Source organism: Triturus cristatus, chromosome 8 (genome assembly GCF_964204655.1).
Source record: "Triturus cristatus chromosome 8, aTriCri1.1, whole genome shotgun sequence".
NCBI lineage: Eukaryota > Metazoa > Chordata > Amphibia > Caudata > Salamandridae > Triturus > Triturus cristatus.
Window position 1 is genome coordinate 72,470,029 of NC_140591.1, and position 19,606 is coordinate 72,489,634.

At 47.1% G+C, this 19,606-nt stretch overlaps 1 protein-coding gene across 1 annotated transcript in view; it reads left to right on the plus strand.

Moving 5' to 3' along the window:
• The window catches only part of FAM162A (family with sequence similarity 162 member A), a 77,493-nt gene that overhangs the window by 25,702 nt on the left and 32,185 nt on the right, over window positions 1-19,606 (plus strand). Inside the window, exon 2 of the mRNA XM_085621022.1 lies at window positions 6,727-6,861. Coding sequence (XP_085477148.1) covers window positions 6,727-6,861 — 135 coding nt within the window. The remainder of the gene's footprint in view (window positions 1-6,726; window positions 6,862-19,606) is intronic.

Genomic DNA, 19,606 nt, shown 5'->3' on the forward strand with positions numbered 1-19,606 from the left:
GTCTGAAATAGAAACACTGCCCGAGAAGCATGTCTAGACAACTGCAGCATAAGACAGCCCCTAGTGGCCGCCCCCTGGCAATATTTAATGTCTCAAAAGCAATGAAGCCTTAGTTTTGTGATATCCAAATACAGTTTGGAGAGGCAGCATGGGGCCCTGAAACGTGGGAGCACGGGGCAAAAAAACCCACAGGTGCTCCCCTTCTTTATGATGGCGCTTGGGGCAATCACTGACTGGCATCAAAATACAGCCTAGATTGCAAGGCAATGACCAAGATTTGTACCCAAGAGATGTGACCAGGACTGTGAGAAAAGAGAAGCATCTGCAGCCAGTAGGTGCAAAGACCTCTTTATAGGGGGCCTACAAGCTCTTCATCTGTACCCTGGTGGTGAACTAGAAGTAGGTGGCAACCTTCAGGTGACCTTCATGGACCTTGGCCCTCGCCACTGATTATGTCTCTTTCCTGGGAACCTGCAACACGACGGTGGAGAGATGCACTTTATGCATTTGTGGAAGCATTAGGTGCAGAGGAACAGTCTCCTCAGATGAAGTTGGCACAACTTAGAGGCTGGCGAGTTGAATGAGTTTTAGCACTTGCTATCCCTAGCTCATGTGTGTGGGAAAATATTATGTATGCGTATGCTTAAAAGCAAGTGGAACAGGAAGAGTGCTGTGGTAGAGGTAAATTTGGTACCATGTGTATATATATGTTCTGTTCACATGTGCACAGGCTGACCAAAGTGACTGATGAATTTGTATTAAGGGCTCTTGAGCTTAACATTTTTGCTTAAGAAGTTTTCTGGATTGTAAAGTTTGCAAAGATTAGTTTTCAGAACTTAACAAAACCTTGTATTATTTACATGTTAAATAATGACAGCCATGCGTCTCGTTGTGCGCGGTTCACCTAACTCGTTATTTTTTTTTTATATATACAAGCTAAATAATGGCACCCGCACGTTTCATTTGTGTGGTGATGATCTAACCCGTCCCAATGTCTAGTGGTTCTAGATAGGTGAGAGTGACAGCTATAAGAAGTTGTGTGGAGCAATGTTGTGTCAGGCTGACCCTAGTTCGAACAGTGGGTGTTAAGCCCATCTGCGAGCCCTTGTGGTGGCCAGGCGCTCACGACCGACAGCCAGCCTGCCCACATTCCTGGGGCCCAAGCCGCGCTGGTGACTGAAGTCCGCGGTCGTATGACTTATTGCTTCATTAGCATTTACTGACTGACGCTAGATGTTGTCTGCTGCTACGTTAATACCACTTGGTATATATCATATATGCAAACCTTACTCTGGGGACGATCAACTGCTGTGTGTTAGACCACATTTCATCAGTCAGCATAATTTCTGAGGCCAGTTGAGTGTTTATTAGAGCAAACAGTTGGAGCGACTGCTCGCATGCCATTATTAATTTTAATTATAGTCATTAAAAAGGTATGCTACTCCTGCTGCCTCACCAAACACAGGCTAGTGAATAATCACACAGAAAAAAGGGACAGGGGTCACCCTGCATGTGTGCTAGCTTGCATTAACACTTCTCAAAACCTGATCCGGATTAGGCTGCAATTTTGGATTAAGGGATGATCCCCCAAATTTAGCAGGTCATCCGCCTCCCTCCAAATGAGCAGTGAAGCAGCTAATGATGCCTCCACTTTATTGCTGTGAAACAAGAAATACCCCCCCCCCCCCCCCACGTCTCTTTTTTTATGAATCTCCCTCTTCAGAGCACGTGAATGACCCTGCCTTCACTGGCCCAATTATGGTGAGCTTTTTCTGGTGCTGGCAATGTGGAGTTGCTTACGAGAACCATCATTTCCAATGCAATAGGTCTCACATTTGTGAGTTTGAGCTATTGGCATTGTACATGACAATGCCTTTTATTTATCTGCACTTACAGTGGTATGTGGATGCACTCACATGAGTGTTTCACATAATAGTAACAAAGTAACATGCCTTTTCTTCCACTTGAAATGTCAGACAATTGCAAGGGAAGACAAAGGGGGTGGTTGTCAAGTGTTAGCTTTCACCTCTCATTTTTGGAAATAAATGACAGATGTTACACTGGACACATAAAATGGCTGGATGATTCTGTAACTGTAGGCCGTTCAGTGCCCAAAAGAACGTGTTAGGTGGAACTTCCTTTTTAGGTCCTCCTAGGCAGTGCTTGCGCTGTTTCTTCAAAACATGCTTTATTCAGGATAGGGCATAAAGCTCCGCCTACTTTCCGCCCATCTTTTTAATTGGATTCTGTCCCTGTCAATTGTGAATGCTGGCTTTTCATTGGTCAATAGGCTTAGTAGTCCCTCCTTAGTACCGCCTTTTCTCTTCTTGTAACCTCCCATGAGGACACCCCCTGTTACATGTGTTGTTACTTGGTAGGCTTTAATTACAGCCTCCAAGCACTATTTTCTTAAATAGCTTTGTCCTGCCTACCATTGCAATCGGAATCAGGACATACTCTTGCAACTGCCTTTTTATATATATATTTTTTAACTAGTGCGGCAAACCTTGCGGCCGCAGGCTCTTCTTTATGCGGGGCTCACCCGTATTTAACTTAACAAAGTCTTTTTTTGTTTTTTTTATTTATTAAACCACACTATGCAGCGCTTTCACTTTAATGGCAGCCTCGCGCCTTTCTTCATAGCAGCTCACCATATTTCCACTAAGCAATTTTTATTTTTTTTATTTTTTTTAGCGCACCCATACAGCGCTTTCAGTTTAATGGCGCGGGTGCCGCGATTCCTTCGAGGTGTCATACACAGCCCTTCTCTGGCTCGCACGAAGTTAGAGACAAGCAAGGCTCTCTGCTTAGCTACTATGACATTTAATGAACATAGAAAAATGTTCCATATCAAAACCAGTCAAGACTTGAATCCAAGGTATATGTACAGCGTTTGGGATTGCCTGGCCCCATTATGTCCTCCAGAGTAGCCTATTCTTCTTGGGGCTTAGTGGCGAGGCAAAGGAGGTAACACAATTGTGCACAAACTTACATAAGCATGCACGCCCTTGATGAAGGAAACTTACGTGAGACCATCACTTGAGATGCACTTTTCCAGGGCATGCGCACACCAAGAAGGAGCAGAGTAGACTGAGTGTGCGGTGCCAGCACTGCAGCAGCGCGAGCTACAGTGAGAGCGCAAGGCCTTCTCTGTCTGTTGCTGACTCTCCTCAGCTGCCCTCCCACCGCCATATCCGCCAGCAGTCTGCTGGAGCCGGTGAGGCCATCCTGCCGGCATGCTGTCAGCAAAGGCCACACGCTTCTGTAGCGCGGCTCAGGCAGAAGAGTGGGCCTTCACTGTCACAACCCTTACCCCTTCATAAGTCCATTTCTCAATTGTATATGCAGATCTAGCACTTATTGTCTGCTTACAGGATAAGCTGGTACAGACCCCCCAGCACAGGCCGCAGTCCTATTTCGGGTTCTCTTCCCTTCCTCAGTACAGGCCCCATATCCTCAAAGACCCAGTCAGGGCTTCTTTCATACTCACCGTAAAGGCCTGGTACCAAAATCTCTAGCCAAATGGCCCACGGATCTTTCCCTTCCCCGTGTATCCTGTTCCTGCCCAGGGATCGGATTTCTTTTTACAATACCGCCTTAATTTCCACCCGTCACTCAGCATGCTTTTCGCTCCCCCATTTAGAACTTAATTGCCACATGGCCCCCAGTCTCTCTCTCACAAGTCAGATTGGCCCTCATCCCTCTTTGGCATCCTACTACCCCTTTTTAACCTCAAGTCTTCCAGCCCTCATTTTTTTTTTGGGGGGGAGGGTTGCTTTTTTATTAGCATATGGTTTGGATTTATTTCCTTGTTGAATCCTGTATTTTGCATAGGCTTCATTGATTTCCTTTGGTGTCCCCCTCCCAGTTTCCCCAGGACATGGCATCCCAGTTCTACCAATCCGCTGTGTTTTACTTCTGCATCACCAGTGCTCCCCTTTCCGTAACACTAAGGAATATCTCCCATACTCTTATCAGTACTACTTCTTGGCAGTCGTGGGTGGCTCCATGATGCCACTTCTTTTCCAGCGTTAGTGACTCGCCTCCACTAATGGCTTTTTGCTTAAGCTACTCCCCTATTCATAATGCAATCTACATAGCACGTGTAATGCACTTGCTCTTAACTACTTTTTTTTCGTTCCCCGTTTCTAATGGATCTTGCTTCAGACATGATGCAGAGACCAAAAGGTAGCCAGGGAAACTAAAAGTTTGAGCTATTGGCGTTGCATTATTATTATTAGCAACGCCAATAGCTCAAACTTTCAGTAATGCCAGACCTATTGCATTGCAAATGCTTGTTCACTATGAATATGGCTATTCTTTGAAAGTGTGCTAAGTCTACCAAAATGTACTTGCACTTTACTTGTGCAGCAAATATTCATTGTGGAGCATCCCGGAGTTATATTGAGCTGTGGGGCCACTGTGCTGAAACATCACAAGCCATAGTGCATAAATGGAGGCAGCATATATCTTGTCTTACTGACCTTCCCAACGCAAGACTGAAATATCTGTCCTACCATTTGCATTTGCAAATTGGACATTGGTTGGTCTATCTATTCCACTGAACTTCCATTACGGGATATAGTAATTTTAACCATGAGATTTTGTTGTTTGACTTCGTTAAAAAAAAATATATATATTAAAAGAAACGATATTTTCCCCCATAACTGATTAATTAACTTATGCAATGTTTCACCTGTTAAATGTTTCTCTTTAAGTTCCAATCCAACTGAACAATTTTTTGTCTTTCTTTGACTGTGTTGTATTGTTTCACATACCTGGTATGTTTCACAGACAGTTTACGTTGCTGCTTCAGCTAAGCTTCCACACATGAGCCATGGATCCTCTTCGGGGAACTGCTTTAGGCTGGTGGGTATCTCGGTGCTGGCAATCTGGGAGGTGGGGCCCAGCTCATATCACGACAGTAGCCCCTTCACCAAAGCTCTATAATTCACCTCTCATGCTCTGGCCTATCCAAGACTGCTGAAGACGCTTTTGAGGTACAGAGGGCTGCATTGCATGTCCTGGCCTGTGTGAAGCTAGTCTACCATTGCTGGGGTTCTCTGTGCGGCTGTTGCTCCATCCTGCCTCTAGCCGCGCATGCAGGGTGCTGCTTTGCAAGGGTAGGTTAGACTTCATATTTGGGTACTTCTTGCTCCCCTTTCGTTCTATTGGAGAATACAGTTAGTGCATGATCCTGTTTAAGCCCTTGTGAGCATCAGCTCTTCCACCTCCAACCTAAATGTTGTCTTTTAATCGGAGCGTAGACTTAATTACTGGAGGCAACGGCGAGCAACCATTGGTTACTTTATGGGATTGTGGTACATTTCTAGTGATGTGCTTGCTGTTTTTGAGCATAGTTGGATAGTCCTATCTGAGAGCTATTTGTTTAGGTCTGGCACTAGCAAAGGCCTTTTGATTTAACTAGTTATATGTATAGTATACTTAGTTAGTTATAACGGCTTTCAGCTAGCCACCATCATCTGTTGGCAGGTTATTGTGTCTTTTTATTTAATTTCTTCCCATTGCAGCATAAGCATGGTGCCACGTGTCAGTCACTTCAGCCATTGGCTAACTTCACGGTCAGTGATGGCATTCTGCTCTTTCACAATCCACACATCACAGACCAGTAGTTCCCTTAAATGCGAGGGACTACTGAAGTAATTAGTGTGCTTTTTACGCCCCAAAATATTTTTGCTATTATTCAGCCTCCTCACTCTTTTTTTTTTCTTAATAAAGCTTGAGGTTCTGACATCTTCTCCACCAGTTAAGTTTTGAAAAAACAATTGCAAAACGACGTGCTCTGACAAAGCCAAAATGCTGGTGCCCAGCGCCACACTTGTTTGTTATGTTCTATCTCCGCGCTTCTAGCTCATGACAACCCCATACTCCCAATCTCTCTCCTCCAACCACACCTCCGCCCTGGTCACGATGTGGGTGGTCTCAGGGGGGTGGAGAGCGCCTAGCTTTCTCTTCTGTGCAACATTTGTTTATGAATAACACACATTTCCTTCAAGCTTTGAAACCGGTATTGTAAAGATTTAAATCTGTCATTGCAGCTAAATGACAGGGAGCGGGCTCCAGTTTAAGACTGGAACCAGTGGAGTTCGTAAAATCACCCCCCTACATTTGGCGGTTGTGGCCTTGGTGAACCTCTAACATTTCCGATAGACCTGTTTCAATCTTAAACAAATGTACTAGAAGTCACAGAATGTCACTTTGCGATGGCCCTTCTGAGGACTGGTTTTATCCCCGTCTCTTTCAATATTAGTATTTCTCGACGGGCGCTTGGGATGGTGATGAGTTCTCCTGTTACAGCTCTTGGAACATGCAAGTTACCACTTCAGAGCTGGCTGGCTGGTTGAAGCCGTCTCTCAGCCTAAGACTTTTATGGTACCACTGGAGAAGTGTGTTAATGAAAATATAATTAAGCACTAGATAAACAGGGGCAAAACCTTGTTCAATGTAAGCTTCCTCTGATACGGTGAGTGATCACCGTAGGTCCCTGCAACTACTGCCCTGTCTGCATCACCAGTGCCTCAATGTGGGGTGGATCACGAATGAGTTGGGATATTTGCTAATCTCTTGGATCTAAACTTTAAATCTTCTGGAAATGATGTTATTGTAGCCTGACTGTAATGCGAACTAAACCCGTAAATTATCTTTGTTGGAGCCCTGGCTGCTCTCCATCATGTGCTGTCTAACCTATGCCTTTTTGTTTTTCAGGGCGAGCTGCGGGACTATTTCAGTCAAATGCTACCCCATCACCAAGAATTGTTACAGGCATGCAACGGAATGCAAGGGCAGGGCTGTGCACTAAACCTACTGAGGACAAAACTACGCCTGAATCTAAAGGATCTGGTGAGTGCTGACGCGCGCTCACAGCTGGGTGACCTTCCAGCCTGGGAGCAGAGACGGAATGTGCTGGAGGAAGGAGTCCCCATTGGCCAAAAATCAGCTTTCTCTCCTGCTCTGTTATCCACTCTATGGGGGGAGAGGCGACCTCATGTTTCCCATATGGTCAGCCTGTCGCGAAGCAGCCTAGTCTTACTCGTAGGAAGAAATCACTTCTGTGCACACTGCTTAAAAAAAAACCACTGATTTATTTAGGATTTTGATTGCGTTTTTTGTTTTTTTAACCTCTGGGCAAAATGTTTTTTCCCCAAGCAGACCAAACCAGGTAGAGTGGCAGGGGGCGGAATGTGTGGCAGGAGAAGCCCTGAAGAGCAATAACAGGCACCGTAGAAAGAAATGTCCTTTATTGGGATTCATTCCTTTCGCCATTCAGCTTTTCATTTGGCTTCAAGGTACCTGAGGCTGGTGAGGGATAAAACAGTAATTGCTGCTTTTGCTACAGTGAAGTGAAACACAGCTGCCTCCTGACTTCACAACCAATGCTGTACCCAGAGCCATCCACCATTCAATATGACATCAAATCACGCCTACCCACATAGCACGGAATTGAAGTACCCCAAAAACGTATACAAGTTTCATCTCATTACATCAGACTGGAAAATAAAAGCCATTTTTTTGACAATGGGGAAACTATTAGATAACCGAGAAATCAAATGAGTACTAAACACATGAAATATTTGCTGGCTATTGTGATATCTCAAGAATCTGATTTGCACACACATTCCCTCAATCTCTCTGGCCTATTTGTCAATCTCTGTGTTGCTCATCCTTTCTTCCAAGGGGAAAAAGCTTTCTTATTCAGTATATTCTGCCCATGTTTCTCCTAACACTATATATTGCTTCCCTTTCAGGCTTGCTACCTGGGGCCCTTTTTCCTATCCTGTTTGTCAACCTTGCATGCATTGTCCATGTTCATCAGAGCACTACATTCAGACACTCTGCAGTTTTATTGATAACTTCATCTTGGTTCAGTAACCCAGTGATCTATTTGTGAGTTTTGTTAAGCTCTATTAGTTACCTTTTAATTTACTTGGGAGCCTTAGACAGTGTTGCAACAAACAGTTTAAAGAGAGCGTCGCTTATTTTCCTATTGGAAGGGTGATTGCTCGTGCCTGATTTTCTCCAGTCCGGAACGCCAGTCCGGCGTTAAATGAGAACATTCTCAATTATTCCTAAATTGATTGGGTTTAGTTCTCAAGGAGGAGGTGAGGGCATTTTGACATTCTTTGGCTTTGTACTCCCAGGTTTGTGCAGCCATGTCCCATTCTCTTGCTTGATAGTTAATGGTTCAGGTGGGTGACTGATGAGCCGTTTATCAGTGCAGTGTAAAGTCCTTTTCTGCAGGTACTTGGTCTCTCTTACTCAGTGGACTTTATGGGCGATGCAGAGAACCTAAAATCTGATCGTGGATTCTACTGGACGCCAGTTGACCGCTTTCAGCACAGATTGCTCTGGTCATTTGCTGAGGTTTAGGCCTAGCCTGGCCACCTGGTTTTGTAACCTCACGGTAAGTTTCTTCGGGGGGTCATTGTAGGTGGTGCATTAGTCCAACCATACCATGACTAGGACTGCTGTCAATTTCCCCTAATGGTCGATTTGGAGTAATGGAAGTATTGTTCAAAGTAAGAGCAGTAACAGAGTGATACATTTGACTGCGGTGACTTGGAAGCATAAAGAAAAACAGAAATCATTCTCTCTCTCTTTCTCTCTCTCTTCTCTCTCTCTTTCTCTCTCTCTTTCTCTCTCTCTTTCTCTCTCTCTCTTTCTCTCTCTCTTTCTCTCTCTCTTTCTCTCTCTCTTTCTCTCTCTCTTTCTCTCTCTCTTTCTCTCTCTCTTTCTCTCTCTCTCTCTTTCTCTCCTCCTCTTCTCTCTCTCTCTTCTCTCTCTTCTCTCTCTCTCTCTCTCTCTCTCTCTTTCTCTCTCTCTCTCTCTCTCTCTCTCTCTCTTTCTCTCTCTCTCTCTCTCTCTCTCTCTCTTTCTCTCTCTCTCTTTCTCTCTCTCTCTTCTCTCTCTCTCTCTTTCTCTCTCTCTCTCTCTCTCTCTTTCTCTCTCTCTCTCTCTCTTTCTCTCTCTTTCTCTCTCTCTTTCTCTCTCTTTCTCTCTCTTTCTCTCTCTTTCTCTCTCTCTTTCTCTCTCTCTTTCTCTCTCTCTTTCTCTCTCTCTTTCTCTCTCTCTTTCTCTCTCTCTTTCTCTCTCTCTTTCTCTCTCTCTTTCTCTCTCTCTTTCTCTCTCTCTTTCTCTCTCTCTTTCTCTCTCTCTTTCTCTCTCTCTTTTTCTCTCTCTTCCTCAACTATTTGGCACATCACAGGTCTGCAAAACATGACCATCCCTTCAACCAATAATCCACTGTGAAAATGATATTACCACAAATGCACTATATACAGCAACTTACTTGGAACTGGGACCTTAAAGAAAGAAAACTAAAGGTTATTTGCGAGTCTAAAAGGGGAGCACTTCCGTTCGGTAACGCCTTATCTTGTACATATTCTATCTAGCCTCAGATTCTTTGCTTTAAAAGTAGCCCCAGGCGTCGGACTGTATCCCAAATCTTTTGTGTGAGCAATACTCCTGTGCGTCATAGGTAGAGTAATTCAGGTCTGCAAGGCATCCTCTGTGTCGTCTGCGCTTGAAGTGACGTGCATGATGCCTATGTAGGCACCACCCCAGCGCACTGATGTCCGTTTCCTTTCCTGACTTTCCACGGAAGGAGCATGGAGCCACGAAGAACACTGACCACTGGTGTGTGGAATTAGGTCCTTAATGGAGCAGCCCTGTACTTGTAAATCCATTCGCAGGGTGGGGAAGATAGGTGGGCCAGTAAGGATTCAGCTGCAAGGTAGAGTCCCTACCAGATAAGGCATTACTAAAGGTAAGTAACTTGTTCATCGGACAGACTTCTAGCTGCAGATTCCTTACCCGTTAATAGATACCTAAGCAATTCATCTCTGGAGGTGGGGGTCTGCAAACTTGATGTACACTAGGTAGCCCTGAAGAACTGAACGTGCAAAGTGCGTATCCTGATGGACCTTACAGTCCAGACAGTAGTGCTTTTTAAAGCGTGCAGCGAGGCCCACATTGCTGTCTGGCAGATATCCAGGAACGAAACTCCGCGTGCTAATGCAGTGGTTGCAGTTTTTGCTCTGGTGAAATGAGCATGGGAGCCTTCTGGGGAATTCTTCTTGGCCAGTGCATTGCAGATCTTAATGCAGAGCGTGATCCATCGGGGGATGGTTCACTTCTGCACGGGCTTCCCTATTTTTTTAAATCTGACTCATCCCATAAAGAGCTGATTGACCACCCGGAACGGTTCTGTGCAGTCAGGGTAGACCGACAACACTTTTTTTTTTTTTTGGTCCAGGCAGTCTTTCCTCTACTTCAAGGGATGAGGCAGAGCATAATAAGTAGGTAAAGTGAAGGACTGGCCTATATGGAATGGGGTAACTACCGTTGGCATGAAGGATGCTTGAGTCTGAAGGACCAGTTTGTCTTTGAAGAAAGAGACTTATGGAGTCTGAGATGGCAACGCCTGCAGTTCACCGACTCTCCGGGCAGATGTAATTGCTACCAGAATGGCTGTCTTGTTGGTAAGAAACCTAAGAGGGCAGGTATGAAGTGGCTGAAAGGGAGCACACGTTAGAAAAGTGAGTACCAGGTTAAGGTCCCATTGGGTTATAACGAAGGATGCTGGAAGAATTAAATGTTGCAATCATTTAAGAAACCTATTTGCAATAGAGGACGTGAAGAGGGAAGGCTGATCTCGCAACCGCAGGAATGGCTGACAAATCTCTTTAACATGCCCAGTGCAGTGTAAGTATGAACAAAAAAGGGGGGTGTGGCTTGGCGCACGGCAAGATGGCCGCACAGTAGTGTAGCTCTGCCGGCCGCTGAAAGAATCCTTGCAATATCCTGCTCCTACCGTGCCATCCTCTGGAGAGATCTACATGACGACGGGCGACATCGGGGGGTGCCCTAGCGGTGTGCTGAGTAGCGGTGAAATCGCCCCCGGAACTTGTGCAGGGCTCGCCGCATGCTTTACCAGCAGCCATGTTGGCGACTCTGGGGCTGACGTAGAGTCTTGTACTGTGGTGCCTGAGTGAGTCCCAAGAACTGCGACATCTACTGCTGCCACGCGGGGTGCTGTGATATCCGGCTGGACGTGTGCTCCGTTCGATTTAAGCGGGCGCTGCTGTTCCGAGGAACGACCTGGGTGCTGGAACTGCAGTGTACACAGCGCATTCTGCTACGTGAGGGGCCGGCTCTGTTCTACAAGGTAGGCCCTTGCGAGGTTGCAGCCATCAGCCTGCCCTGCCGCGTTGCCGAGGAAGTGCCCTGCTTTACACAGGGCTCAGGACCTAGTCTGTATGGAGGCTCGTTACATGCTGTGGGTCGGTAATATATAGCACTTGGACTGCACGTGGACTCCCACTCTGCTGTGTGGTGACGGCTGCCCACTCACCGGGGAACCGATACATACGCTGATTGCCTGTCCACACTGACCTCAGCGTGCTCCATCGCACTGCCCCATCACCCCGATGTCCAAGGCCTGTTGCTGACGCAGACCGGGGGATCCATACAAGCGAACTCAGGCTTCTGCGCCTCTGTGGAAGATCTTGGCGCCACGTTGCTCTGTTCTGTCTCACAGAGGGGCACACCGCTACAGCGTGCTGGGAAGAGCGGGCACATCACCGCATCTACTTACCTCCAGACCCAAGGACTGTGCCCATCCTAGTGCTTGTGCCCACGTGGGTCTTTGCTGGCCCCGCTGTGCAGACCTTGTGCGTGGCGCGGCGGTCTGCACCTCGCTCTGCGGGTCGGGGCCTCCGTGGATCGCAGCCTGCACTGATCTCCTCATCACCCATCGCGGGCTGGGGCACTCCTAACGGGCATAGACCTACTGAGCTCATCTCATTGAATCTGCTTCCGCTACCGCCATAATGGGCAAGCCAGACAAGAACCAGCTCAGGCTGATCTTCGCCTTGTGCAGGGGCGGTAAGTCTTCGCATACTGCTGCCTCAGACTCTGAGCTGGACTCTACTGCTTCGTCCCCCTCAGTGCTGGAAAAATCGCTGTCTGCAATCCAGCCTACATGCAATCTATGTCAAAATCGAGGCGCTCAAGAATCGGAGAGGCTGAGCAGCGGATCTCGGATGCCGAAGATGGCCTCCAACAAATTGCTGCCAAACCCACCGACATTACGAAGCTACTGGCTGTCATCCGGGCGAAATATGAGGACATTGAAGCGCGTTCCCGGCGCATTAACGTGCGCGTTTTAGGCCTGCCGGAGTCAACGAATATTGGGCACCTTGAGGACTATGTTGAGACCCCCTTTCGGGACGTGTGGGACTGAAAACCTTTACGCCATGTTTGCCATAGAACGGGCTTACAGGTCACAGGCGGCACGCCCGCTGCCGGTGCCCGCCCAGGCCGATCATCGCCCGTTTATTGAATTACAGAGACACTGTGTTGCGTATCACTCGCCAAAAAAGTACCATCAACTATCAGGGCAATGTATTATCATTTTATCCCGACTTCACGACCACGGTGCAGGCTGCGCAAAAGGAGTTCCAAGGGGTCAAAAAGCTACTCCTAAAGGAGAATGTTCAATATGCAACGCTTTACCCAGCACGCCTGAGGATGGGTACAGATGACAACGCCAAGATCTTCTCGAACCCTAAACAGGCAATGGAATACGCCAAATCTCTGCGATGCCAACGCAGCTCTGTGGCTGCTACCTCGGATGTTGATGTCTGATCAGAATGAGCGCCTCATGATATGTATGGTATATGCTACTAACATTATACTAGTAAATGCCATTAGGGCATAGTGCTATACTGTATGTTTGATTTGCTGAGCTTACATGAATATTTATGGGATAATGTATACTGTGCTGCACGCTGATGGTGTGGCCCTCCGATGTCAGCTCTTCACGTATTCATGTTTACTCACTGTGCAAAAGCGGGACGAGATCCCCTTCGCCCCCCCCCAGGGCTGGCTGTGTTCATTATTACTGGTTTATCACGGCTCCCGTGACTTGTCATTATAGTAATTGCCCTTAGCACATAGTGGCATCCGCTGTAGTCTTACTGCTGCACCCAGCTGGATGGCTCGAGGGTGGGAGATTCTCACACTGCATCGGCGGCCCCCTCCCGTCTTCATCTGGGAGTGGACTATGCCGCTGCGTCCCCCAATGGGTATACCACTCACAATGCTTTCTGGTATTCTGTTTTTGTTGGGATTGTTCGTGGGATTTGTCTTTGGCAAATTGGGGTTGCTAAAGTGGTTGGGGGTGGGAATGGGTTCTTTCTTTTTATAGTTGTTGGTACTGTGATCAGAATACACATTGCAAATGAGTTCCCAGTCCATGTACGCTTGTACCGCACGCGACCCAGCATTCGGGGTGTCTTAAACACATTTGGGAGTGACAATGGGTGAAACATATACATGCATAACGTGGAATGTACGGGGTCTCAATACCCGCAAGAAAGTCTGCCAAGGGTTAACATATCTAGATAGGCACACTGTGCAAATCGCGGAATTACAAGAATCACACCTGAGTAAACAAACAGGAACCAAGGTGGCACAAAAATGGGTGACTTTCCGACTTGCATCCTCATACTCTACTTATTCCAGGGGGGTGCTCATTCTCATTAAAAAGGGAGTTTAATTTCTACCCATACATACTTGTACTGACACGAAGGGCCGCTGGGCTATGGTACAGGGCAAGTTGGGAATGTCCTTAACGATTGTTAACATGTATGGTCCCATGGTGGATGACCCAGCGCCCTTTCTACACATGTTTAAGGTTCTGCGGTCATGGCCTGACTCTGCAATCATATGGGGAGGCGACTTGAATACACATCTTAACCCGCAAGTGGATAAATCCAATTCCCTCAGGCGCGCGCACTGTTAATGGTAAATGGGGCTTGTAGATGTTTGGCGCCTGCGAAATGCAGAGGTACTGGGAGGTACACACATCACCCCTGCATATAATAGCTGGTCAAGGCTTGGCTGCTGAATGAGGAAGCCAACTGGTGGGTCACGCATGTCCGCCTACTTTCGTGCACATTATCTGATCACAACCTTGTTAGCCTCACTATTTGCATCCCCACAAATCCCCCACCGACCCTTCACCTGACGTTTTCGGGCTGAGGCGCTGCTTGATCCTCTATATAATGAGGCCATCAGAACAGTCATTGTACGATATTTCGACTTGAATGTGGGCTCAGTGGCCACACTCTAGGAGGCATTTAAGGTGACGATACGGGGAGGCAAAATACATAACTAAGCGACGTGGCCCTGGCTTATGGTGAAGGGGGACGACCCGGGAGGAGCCTTGCCACAAGACTGCGTTCTAGGGCCGATCATCATCTGATTGACCAAATAGTTGACCCTCATGGGAACGCACATTTCACTCCGCACGCGATAGTCCATCAATTCTACTACGCTATGTACACCACGCGGGGCAGGATGGAGGATTGTGCACTAGACTAATACCTATCAGACACGGCCTGCGCATGGTTATCGGATACCCACAGAGAATATCTGAGTCAGCCCATAGATGACACGTATGTGAAGGAGGCTATTCTTTCTCTTCCCAATAATAAGCCCCCCAGACCTGATGGCCTCACGGCAGAATTCTACAAAACCTATGCAGATCTCCTTGTACCCCACCTGTTAAAAAATGTATGCGGAGGCCCATGAGTCCAGGATCCTTCCTCCTTCCTCCTTCCCTCAGACAGGCCCTGATTATCAGACTTCTTAAAAAAGATAAATCACCCAAGCGTTGTGAATCCTATCGTCCCCCATCGCTGATAAACCTTGATGCAAAATTATTAGCGCAGATACTAGCCATCAAAATCCAACCTTTGATGCCTCTTCTTGTACTCCCGGATCAGTCCGGGTTTATTCCAGAGCGATCTACCTCTCATAATTTGCGCACAATTTTCGCCATGTTCCACGTGCTTAATCCTGAGTTATCTGCAGCTGTGGTCATGCTTGACGCGGCCAAAGCATTTGACTCCATAGAATGGAAGTATATGCTGCGCATATTACACAGGATGGGATTTCCTCCCATCTTGACTTGATGGATATAGATCTTGTATACTGACGCGAGGGTGCGAGTGGGTGGATTCACCTCGGAACCTTTTAATATAGAACACGGCACCAGACAGGGATGTCCCCTGTCTCCCCTTCTTTTTGCCCTTGTTTTAGAATCGCCAGCCTGCAAAATCCGTCAATGTCACAGAGAAGCTGCTCTTAATTTTAATCACCGCCCGGTCGGTATTTCCATGTACGCGGATGATATGGTTATTTATCCGCGATCCCCAACTTAATCTGGCTTCAGTTATCTGAGAATATATCCGGTTTGGCCGCTTCTCCGGACTCCAGATCAACTGGTAGAAATCAGTTATTATTCCTTTGACGTGGTCACGCCTCCGCCCCAGCTAGAATACTCACTAATACGGACTGCGGACCCAGTCAAGTATCTTGGTGTCTGGGTTCACCGTGACCCCGACACCGTGATCGAGAACTATGGTCCAGCCTACAGCACTCTGGGGCAACAAGTAGACCGGTGGTCCCATCTCCCACTATCCCTTGCAGACCGTATCGCAGTGATTAAAATGGTCATCCTCCCGCGGTTTTTATATCTGTTCTGTAATATCCCGATCAAACTTACTAGACCATTTTTTTAAACGGTGCAAACCCAACTCTAGAGATTGTTATGGGGGAACAAACAGCCCCGAATTAGCTGGAATGCCCTAACACTTGCTTATGGAAAAGGGGGGTTTGCTGCTCCTGATTTCTGTGCATATTATTCATGTGCGCAGGCCCAATATGCTCATTACTGGTACAGGACTCATGATTATATTCCACACATTGCGGTAGAGGACGGAGATGCACACCCCTCGAGAGCGTCTCACACATACTCCTCGGCATACGCCCAGGACCGAGATTAACACTATTGACACCACTATTGCGGCCTGGCAGCCGATTGGCAAACGTGCGCATAAACTCCCGTGATGCGCTCCTGCTCTACCCTTGGCAGGTCACGCGGCCCTGTCCGTCACTCGGGAACACTGGCCCGTTAAAGCTTTAAAAGAGGCTGGCATCACGCTTACGAGAGACCTTTTTCCTGGGGTAGAGCTACATTACCGAATCCTACTCCTGCTACCGCCTGAGGTGTGCACTTAAGGATCATTATCCCGACTTCCAGGCAGAACCCGCCATACTGCAATCACTCCAGTTATTATTAGTAGCCCCATCCAGGAAAAAACTGATTACTAAGTTGTACAAGGCAGTGCAGGCTGAAACGGAGCGTGGGCCAGATAACAGTTTAGGGAAGTGGAACACGATAGCTACTCCCCCCCGATCACGCCGAAAGAATGGGAGCAGATCTGCATGTTAACGGGTCGCCTTATGCCAAATGGCAATCTGCGTATCATTCATTTGAAATGTATTCACCAAAGGTATCATACCCCTGTCAAACTAGGTAAAATGGGCCTTAGAGACTCTGATGAATGCAAACGTTGTGGTCCATTTAATGCTGATTTTATCCACCTTGCTCGGCAGTGTGGCCCTGTATTTCAATATTGGTCCCATGTTGCGTGCATACATACTATGTCTGGCATCTCTCTGCAGTGTATTTCTACTATATGCCTCCTTGGCTACATCCTTCCGGTAAAGAGTGGCCCTCCTGCTCGCTAAGAGGCGGATTACGTTCACTTGGGGAAAGTAAATTTGCCCCGTAAATTCATGAATGGATTAACTATCTGGTATATTGCCGTGAACAATTGGCACTGTTTGCTGAGGAACTGCTGGTCACATCCCGGACATCTGGGCACCTCTCAGGAACTATTTGCTACTCCAGGCCAATATTGACACTGCGTGATGTTGTCTGGCGTTCTGTAATTTTGTGTAGTTGTATCACCTGGAATGCTGGTTCTGCACCTTCAGAGGGAGTCCTCTCCATTGCATTTATTGTAACTTCTGATCACCAAATGTACCTTTTTAAGGTTTTTCTTTTTCTGTCTGTGCTTGATTTAGTTTACACTGTTTGTCATTACACTCTGTGGTACTGCAAACCTCCATAAAAAAAAAAAGTATGAACAAAAAAACTTGGGAAAGGGGGGCAGACAAACGGTCAATCTGGTTGTACACCTTGCCACAAACCTGCTCCAACGGGCGGCGTATACCATCTTGGTGGAGGGACGCTGAGTTGCCAAGATGACACTGCAGACTCTAGGCAGAAGCTGGGGCTAATTGAAAGGATGGAATCACGACTAGAAGTCTGTTTACATCAGTGGATTTAGGCGGAAATGTATCCTTCAATAGCATGTTCTTGGAGGGCAGTGGTTAATTTGTAAAATAAATAAGTGCGGGGCTCTCGTCGGGAGGCAGCTTGCACTACCCTCCTGTTTGAGCCGCCTAAAATAGAACCATCTACAAAAAAAACACAGGTCAGAGGATGTGGTGTAATGGCCAGAGCTGACGATTACGGAGCTGGGGGAAACTGGTTTGAGTCTCAGCGTTGGCTCCACATCCTGTAATTCTGGGCAAATCACTTAATCTTCCCATGCCTACCAAAATGAGTGTGTCCTTAACTGGTGCTATGAGCACTGGTGTTGATGATTAAGGGCCGGTGCTGAGCACCGGAAACCGCTGGCTCAAATTAAGCACAGTTGGACGGTCACAAGTACCCAAACAGCAAGCTTCATGCCTGGATAGTTGGTAACGCCTTTGTTTGCTGGGCTCAGGAGTATGATGGATCTTGCAGAGCTGAAAAGGCAATGAGTTTGTCTTATAGGGCCATTGCATGGATTGGCATCTGTGGAATAAAATGACTTTTACTTTTACTTTCGGTGGAAACGTTTTCCCATGCAAGCATTCAGCCATACCTCCTGAATGTGCATTTTGGAGGGATTGACTTAGGCACACACACATGGTGGTGTTTTTAACCTTTCAAACGAAAAAAACCTTTGCAAGTTTGATGCATCTCTTCCACCACACTGCCTTTGTATATCGAAACATGTCTCAAAGACTAAAGTTGAAATGGGCCAACAAGTTTTGGTTACAAATGGCCAAATCCCATGAACATGTCAACAACGTACTTCCGCCATATCTCTGGGATGTTTTCCCAGAGATCTGCAGAACGTGAAATCCATAGCATGTGATCTATGTACAATAGGAACATACTGTTTGACGTTCTTCAAATTTATTTGGGGAATTTCAATAAGTTTTGGTTGAAGTTTTTCAAAACCACTGTTCCAAGTCACAAGTTCATTTTTCTGCATAATGTTCGCATCGCTACTTTGATGGCTTTGCAGGGGATTCACAAGTGTGAAAGAGACCAATAGTCAATAGTCATGTATTTACCACCATCTCAGCAGCTGTGGACTTTAAAGCACCGATCATTGCACTCCATGCCATAGAGTTCTATAGAAAAGGAGGCTGTGCTTAGCCGTTGTGGGGCTCACCTTCTGCAGACCTGTGTCCCCAGTTCTTAGTCTGTGGCCAAACCTTGCGCCCCACCTGCTGCGGTTGGCTAGCTAGCCCCAGCTGTGCACGCTCGTTGGCCATGTGTGGCTGGGTAGGCCGAAGGGTACGGTCACGCACCCAACTTTCAGCAGGTGACTGACCCCACACTCCATTTCATTCGCCGTGCGCAGAAGGATGGGTTATAGGGCTGGGCCCCCAGATAAACTCTGCACCCCACATTCCGCGGGCAGCCGACTGCCGCTCTTCATGGCCTTTGGCTTGGCATAGCAGAGTGGGCTGCAGAACCTGGTCTCTGCCCCCATCAGAAGCAGGTAGACTGATGACCATGTGCACTGCCTTCAACTGTTCCCAGCACCGGTGTGCCCCATGGCCTGGGCTCCAGCCAGTCCCTACACTCCAACCTTGGCGAACATTCAATGCCCTCACTGCACATGGCCCAGTAATGACCCACAAGGTCTGGCCTGTTGGTAACTACAGCCGTCTGTGCCAGATCTCTGGTTTGGTATTCGAGCTTCGGATCTATCGCAAGCCCAATTAAGATCTTTGATGCATGCACCAATGCTGCCGTCCTTCCAGGCCCATGATTTTGGCCGTGGTTCTGTGGTCTCCATTTAGGAATCTCAGAACCTGGGGATGAAGGGTCATGCTGGGATTTGTGAAGGATCCCTAAATCCCCCGGAGATGCACCTAGTTATTTGTTTTAAATTTCTCTACTGACCCCCTATCCCCCAACCCTTTACCCCCATATGAGCCTGGGGTCAGCATGTTCTCAATTCTCCCTCTAATAATGCCCTTTCATATTTATCGAACCCCTGTGTCCTGTAATGGCAGCGGCAATATTTTTCCCTGGTGTTGCAGTCAGCCGATCAGATCGTTCCGGTTGCGTTTCTGGATCCATCTTCCTTAATGGCTGACATGGGGTGGAACCCTTCAGCCAATCAGATTCGAGTAAGGGGCTTTAGTTCTTATGAGAGAAACTAAACTTCAGATAAAATGCTATTTTTTTTCTGCTAACTCCAGTCTGGGATAAGCTACTGAGCTAATTTATTCAACCGCTGTTTTAAATATTTTATTAAAAATCCTATTCAGGGGTGAAGTTGGATTTTTAATAAATATTTAGGGTAAGTAACTCTTAAAGTTAGGTTTTGTTTGCGTGATCCTCCAGGAGTCTGATTAGAATTAGCCTGCCTGCAGC